This window comes from Wolffia australiana, chromosome 1 (genome assembly GCF_029677425.1).
Source record: "Wolffia australiana isolate 7733 chromosome 1, ASM2967742v1".
Classification (NCBI taxonomy): domain Eukaryota; kingdom Viridiplantae; phylum Streptophyta; class Magnoliopsida; order Alismatales; family Araceae; genus Wolffia; species Wolffia australiana.
Genome location: NC_135835.1, coordinates 3,964,894 through 3,972,644, shown reverse-complemented (window position 1 = coordinate 3,972,644; position 7,751 = coordinate 3,964,894). Strand labels below are relative to the sequence as shown.

Genomic DNA, 7,751 nt, shown 5'->3' with positions numbered 1-7,751 from the left:
TGATCACATAAATTTTTTTGTATGTGAGATTTTATCGTCTTTGAGCCTTATGGGTTGATGCTTATTTGAGTGCCATATTTCCTCATGATCTTGTACCACTTGTTGTCGACAATGCTCTATAGTCCATGAGGTAGAGAAACTGGGTTATATTTTCCATCATTCTCTCTAGACTCTTTGTCACCACTCCACTCTGGCAGTACATATTAGTGATGGAACACTGGTTACTACTAATGACCTTGAACTCATTATGGATTCTAGAATGGCTGAACTCCAGATGTCTGCGTAAGATATTTATATACCCATCTTTATGTCTAGTCAATGTATTTCACAACCAGTAATCTTTCTGCTCACGACATAATAAGCAATACCATTTCCCCACTGCAATATTTATGGGATGATTAAGCACTTATGCCTTCCCTGTACATTATGTACCAGATGTACACGAATAATAAGGGTGATTTCTTCAATATCATTTGGCCATTATACTTGACCCAACTCAATATGCATGTTAGTACTAGTAAAAGCCATACTTGAATATGTAATAGAGATGAAAGATGAGAAAAATGTTGAAATAAGCTTGCATCATTGGAGTTGAAAAATTATGAAATAAATTATTAAGGCAACATAAATGACTGAGCCCCACCCCCTCAGCCCATTTTGAGCCACCCACACCCGTCACCGACCCTCCCATTCCATCTTTGACCCCATTTCCTATCTTCCCACTCTCGCTATTGACCCTCCCGCCCTTTCTGTGACCCTTACCCCACCTTTTATTAACACTCCCATCCCTTCATAGTGTGATCGATTCCCCTCTCACCTCCAAGTGATACACCCGCCTTGTCACCGACCTTCCACCCCATCAAATCATTATATATGTGTATGTGTGTGTGTGTGTGAGTGAGAGAGAGAGAGAATGCAAATTATAAAACATGCAAACTTAGGTATTAAAAGACATAAATTATGGCAAAACACCTGCATTTTATTGTAATATAACCTTACATTATGGTTGTGATGCCATGCAGATTATGGGATGATGATGGATTGTAATGGTGTGTGAAGTGTGATAATTTTTTTATAAAATTCAAGGATCTTTAATGGGATAAAAATGTGAAAAATTACCCATCACCTCTTGTCAGCCATCCTATCATTTTTGTCCATCCCATCAATCCATTTGGGTTGTGTCGCGCACTAGGTTAAGGCATTAATTAAACGGCCATTACAAAAATTGTAAAGGATAAGAGAAACAAAGAGGATAACACATCAATAAAAAGGGGATATATATTTGAAGGGAATTTAATTTAAATATTTAGATGATCATCAATTCTAAGGTTTCTTGTTCCCTTTGTCAACAGATTTCATGATCTAATTGAAAGATTGTGTTGATTAATCTGTCATACTGTAACACATGCTTGAATAGAAACAACAGGTACATGTTTCAATATTTCATATAAGGCTTTGGGGGTCAAACATGAGAATGCTTTGGGATGAATCCAGTAGAGGATTTGGGGATTGACTAAGATAATGTGGCTTTGGTGATTTAGGGATCAGAGAGATGAAGGACTCCCTAAATTTATTATTTTCTTGATATGTTCAAAACCCTATTACAAAGTGGGTTAACAGAGGGGGCCTTGCACAAACTCATTGGTTAGGGATTTAATGGCTCTAGTCTAGATATCCCTAGGAAGCCGTTAAGGACAATCCTAAGTGTTGGAAGCTAAGAGGGGGGGTGAATTAGCTTATCTTCTTTTTTTTTACCTAGTTAGCTTTTAAGATTCCTTGATTTGACACTCACCTTCTTTCTCTCGAACACTTAGATTTACTTGGTTCCTCGATCCACTTAGTGATCGAGTCAATCCAAGGCCCCCCTTCGAGTCCAAATTAGGACTCAGGATAATCTTACTAAGGATCCTCCCTTGTAAGGTACCCTAACCCAACTTACAGAGTTGCTTCTGCAGAGGAGTCTTCCGATGGCACGTCACGTTCTTTGGTGCACGAGCTTCAACCCCGAACCGCCTTCGGGTAGACCGTCACGAACTCTTCCTCGTACGTCCACTTCCCTCGTCACTGTCACGTCCTTGGTGCCACCAACGTCACCTCCCTGCCTTCTTGATCTTCGTCACCTGTTCAGATTAGTGGAAGAAACGATATACCGCTCCCCGTGATTGATCAAAGGTCAATCACCGCTCTCAATGATGTATGAATGATCAAACAAACTAAGATTCAAATGTAATATCAAGATAAATTCTGAAAACCTTTTTTATAAGTACTTTCAAGATCAACAAATCAATTCCTCTTAATCACTTTCAAAAATAATATCAATCCCTTCACTATCCTTCACAAAATCTCATAAAAATCACCACTAACTCAATGATTGTGGAGGAAACTATCACCCTATTCAGTAAATAAATGAATGATGAAAATTAAAAACTTCCCTTATCAATGGAGAAGCACAGCCACACTGATTGCAGGGGAGAAAATTCACAAGAAACAGTACTTTCTTCTTCAAGAGTAGCACAAGAGAGATGTTTTTCAAAAGGGATACCTCAACCCTTGCTCTGAAGGGGTATTTATAGGGGTAGAGGGGTAGATTGTAATTTTCTGAGAATTTCAAAAAAAAATTGAGCTCAAAAGGAGCTGTAATTAATTTTTTATGATTTTTCAAAGTTTTATAGAAAGTTTCCTTAATTAAAAAAATAATTATAGTAATTAATGCTAATTAAAGTAGTTAGGTTTAATATAGGAATTTCAAAAGTCGGAAAAAATACGATTTTTAGAAATAAGAAATGATTTTGGAAAGTCAACCGTCAGACCCGACCTTTGGAATAAATCGAATTTCCCAATTCGATTTTTCAGGTCCAAAGTAGATTATATATAAATAATTTATTTCTACACTAAGAGATGACTTCTGGTAAATCACTTCATTATTGAGGCGGAGGTCTTGGGTTCAAATCTCGTTCTCCCCATATATATATATATATATATATATATATTTTTAATTCAATCTTTAGTAGCGTACCCGACCTCGGATTTAACTGGTTAAATTCACCTGTCGGGTCCGCCACTAAGGCTAATGGGCTCCGCCCATTTAGGCCTTATTGGGCCCTTCTTAAATGAACTAAAATGCCAGAAATTTATTTAGAAGTCAATTTTGCACTATTTAAAATACTTTTAATTGTTTAAAAAATTCAGAAAAATATTTATAATATTTTTAAAGTATTTAAAAATATTTCTAAGGCTTCTGAAAATAATTTCAACATACGTTAAATATGAAATGACTTTTTAAAATATTTTAAAGTATTAAAATAACATTTTAATACTTTAAAACTATTTTCAGAAATTTTAAAAAACATTTTTCATCCTCCCAAGTACTTTATGATTATTCTAGTTTATTTTATAGTTTTAACACATTTAAAAAACATAATCTTAAAATATTTTAAGCTCTAATTATAAATTAGTTTCTTAATTATAAATTCATGATATTAATGTAATTTAGTGTACATTAAAACAAAAAACCTCAACACTAAGGTTTACACAAACAACTTATGTCTACCCTATACTCTTCTCATTCATATATATGAATATCGCGGATTGTTTAACATCTTAGTTTATATATATTCTTAATGACCCAATTCAACCCCCTCAGGTGAATCCTTGTCCATACAAAGCAATAATATAAATAAAAGTTCATGAAAAAATAGAGGCTCAAAACTTTTTTTTTATCTATTTGTCCTGGATTTTTTGTTCTCTCTTGCCTTAACCCAAGTGTTGCTGTTGTCGCCTGCCAATCTTGTTATGGTAGCCTTCTCTGCCCATTTATGTCATCATTTTGTCATTGCTATTTCTGTGAACCACAGTTTTTGCTGCTGTTGAGCTATCTTTTTTTGTTGTTGTTTCTGTTCAGGGTCTTCCATGTATTCCTCTATCATCATCATCTATCTACTGATGCTGCTATTTAATGTGTCCTTATGGCATCAATATATTGACAAGGGAAAGTCAAGGAGAGCTAAAAACTTATATAACGTAAAACATATTTTTGGGGGAACATATGCTTAATTTGGATGTCAAAAAATGTGAAATATAAGACACTCAGTAGCTTCCATTTATATTCACAAATTTTTTGATAGTAAGGATGGAGAGGCTACCCAAAAATAGTTTTTTGGATATATTAATTTAATGTTGTGACATGTTATTAGGGTTTTTATAAAATTTAATAATGATATTTCTAGAATAATTTAAAGGCGACTTATGAATTTTTACAGGTTTTATTTTGAGTTTCCCTCATGTCACCATCTGATTTATCAGCTGCAGCTTAATGTATGATTTTTACTAATGATTATCTGGGTTAATCATAACAAAAAAAATGCGGTTATGCTCAATCATGAGCTTAAAAGGTTTTTATATTTAATAATACATAGGGATTGATGGCCGAATAAAAAAATGTTTGATTAAAATTTTAATGGATGTGATGGCACCACAGAAAGCTTCAATTCAAGTTTTCATGAATCGTACACATTGGGAAATGGATGTGCTTATTTATGTTTCATGATGTGAATGCATCATCCACAAAATGTATTACCACGTCACATATTAAATGTCACATTAAAAAATGTATTTGTCCTTTTACGTTGAAAATACAATTGCCAACTTAGTGAAATCTTTTCCCTGAAGAGCCCCCATAATAATCTCTCCATACTGGTTCTAACGAATAGCTACTTGATCAGCCATACTCATAATATGCGTGGGATTACATAAACATATTATATCTTGATATGTTGATGTCCTTAAAATATGAATAATTAAAAATGGCAATCCCTCATGAAGCGGGGGCCTCCACATGCAAAGCACGGCGACTTATAACCCCCTTCCCCTGGAGTTGCCTTCCCCAGCCTTGGGTTCTTGCCCTTGTCATGGCCCCTACCGTAGCCCGATTTCAACTTCCTCTTTAGGCCTTGACTAACTGGGGTCGTCGGTGCCTTTGTGAGTTCCTGGCGTGGCTTGTTCCACTTCCCAGATTTCTCTTCTGGCTCTGCAACTCTGCTGTCACGGAGGTTGACCATTCCCTTCACGGAGGTTGACCATTCCTAAGGTTGTCGAGCTCTTCCCTCGCTTCCCACACCATGTTGTGCGGCATGAAGTTCTCTTTAATCTCCCGCACCAGTTCCTCAAACGTCTCTGGTGGCCAATCTCCAGCCTTTGAACGTTGATGCCACCACAATTTAGCGTCGTCCTACAGGAAACTGCTGGCCTACAGGACTTTCTTTTCCTCTAGAGTATCATAGATCTCGAAGTACCTCTTGCAGTCATACAACAAGTCAGCCAAGTCCACCTCCTTATGGGCACCATTGAATTCTGGGGGTGGCATCGTGATTCTTTCCCCGCCTCTGTTGGATCGGGGTTTAGGGACCTCAACCCGTCGTAATTCTATCATTTCAAGCTTTAGAGACATCACCATCTCCGTGAGCTGCTTCACTATGTCTTGTAAGTATTCATGTCTCTCCCTTGATTCCATCCTCATGTCTTCGAGGTTCGAATCTGTTTCATCCTTGTTAGTGTCCACTTGGGTCTTCAAACCCAAGAGATTCTTTTGCAGTAGGCGGAATTCCTACCTATGATGTTTAGCCTTCCGTTGTCTCTCTTCAAGTGACTTCGAGTGTCTTGCCAACTCCACCTCTCCTCTAATTTGGTTCATGAACACACGCTGAAGAGGCCAAACCTGGCTATGACACCAGTTGTCACACGATCAAATTCTGAGCTAGGACAATTGCTTGAATCTAGCGCGTGCTGGCCTCAGTGCTTGAAGCAAAACACTGAGCAGCTTTGATCTCTTACAGCGGAAGTATTTTCAATAGCTTAAGATCAGATAGAAGGGGTTAGAGGAGAGGGTGGGGACGCAGCCCCATTGAGGAATAGTGTCATTGCATTAATATCATCAAAAGGATTACATTGCCCTCATAGGCATTACACGGGGGAAGACGAGGGTTGATACCAAAGCAATGAGATGAGGTGCCATGCGCCTTGGTGGAGACGCTCTTGCGCCTTGAGGCCTGCAGCCACGCGCACGCACTTGCTGGTCCTACCGCTACACGCGTATTTGAAGAATGTGAAGCATATTGTTGCAGGCGAGACGAGGAGATTATGGATTGAAGAGGACATAATTTATGCTAAAGAGAATTTGTTGTATGTGCCGCAGCGAGTGGATTGCATCGAAAGCTCCTCTACGACGCATAGAACGCACCCCACGCCAGACACCTAGTACAAGCACACACGCTTGCACTCCTGTCTAGCAGCTATCACTAGCCTAGAATGGGACGGGATGTGGAGGCATACGTCCGTTCATGCCTGGTGTGTCAACAAGACAAAACTTAGAAGGCTAAAGCTGCAGGAACGCTGGAACCTCTCCCAAGGGCGAACAGACCGTGGGAGTCCATCTCGATGGATTTCATCACTTGTCTTCTGTGCATGGGTGAGCACGATGCTATCTTGGTGGTTGTGGACCGTTTCTCCAAGTATACAACATTCATCCCTACCATGTCGGAAGTGTACGCGGATGGCATGGCTCTCCCATGTCGCAAAGTACTGGGGTCTTCCATTGGACATCATTCACGGGTCATTTCTGGGAGTCACTGTTTAAGTAAATGGGATCCAAGCTCAAGTTTTCAATGAGCTTCCATCCCCAAAATGATGGCTAGATGGAGCGTGTGAATGTTATGCTTGAAGAGTATCTACGACACTACGTTTTGATCAACCAAGAGAATTGGGTGGAGCTATTGGATGCAGCACAATTTGCACACAATATCAATTGGAGCTTTGCTATGGGGCATTCCCGTTTGAGATTGCAATGGGAAAGTAGCCGCTAACTCCTCCATAAATGGTGAAAAGAAAAGGGAATGGTCACTTCCCTGCGGCCTTCCACTTTGCGCGTGATTATCGCAGCCACATTGAGGAAGCCCGTGAGGCACTAGAACATGCTGCTCGAAGAATGAAGAAACATGCACATCGACACAGAAGGGATGTGGAATTCCAAGTGGGTGATCTGGTCTTATTGAAGACAAATGCCCAGATGTTAAAGACAAAACAGGTGAAGCAAAGGCACAAGGGTCTGATACCATGCTACGACGGTCCATTCGAGGTGGTAGCGAAGATTGGGCGAGTAGCCTACCGACTCAACATACCCCGTCGGCTGGTGTTCCATCAAGTCTTCCATGTATCAGTGCTGAAAAAGTATATATTAGACTCTGAAGATGCGACGAGTAACCAGCCCCAATGAGAACCACCGAATGTGTGAGCGCATTTTGACTAGAGGCAGAGATGGTCCTGGCGAAAAGGGAGATTGACTGGGAAGGACATCACGATTGCTACCACAAGATTGAGTACCTCATCAAGTGGAAGAACAGACCAGTCGAATCAGCAACGTGGGAGCGCAACTCGGATCTGTGGCAATTCGAGGACCTGTTGCGGGCGTATGAAGCAACGTAGTTGGCGTCGACGAGGGCGTCGTTAAGTCCATGCAGTGGGGGTGTGTTAGGCTCTAACTAGGCGACTTCCTGCCCAGAGGCCTGCGTGCATATTGGGAGGGCATGTTTGACCTTAGACTCACGATCTGTAATGACTAAGTCCTATCTAGTGCAATGTTGTAGCACACTAAGGGTGGTGACACCCAACCCTGATCTTTTAGGCCATCGCCCTTGTAGCGGTAACACACTATGGATGGGGCGCGTGCCCGTCGACGCTCTGCGCGGCGGATCAGGGTG

The 7,751-nt window shown here is 40.1% G+C and overlaps 1 protein-coding gene across 1 annotated transcript; it reads left to right on the top strand.

Annotated features, from left to right (window-relative positions):
• The first annotated feature begins 6,868 nt into the window (after positions 1-6,868).
• LOC144713891 (uncharacterized) lies at positions 6,869-7,476 on the top strand. The gene is made up of 2 exons (XM_078588627.1): positions 6,869-7,250; positions 7,301-7,476. Exons 1-2 carry the CDS (start codon positions 6,869-6,871, stop codon positions 7,474-7,476), a joined length of 558 nt encoding a protein of 185 aa, XP_078444753.1.
• Positions 7,477-7,751: the final 275 nt, after the last annotated feature.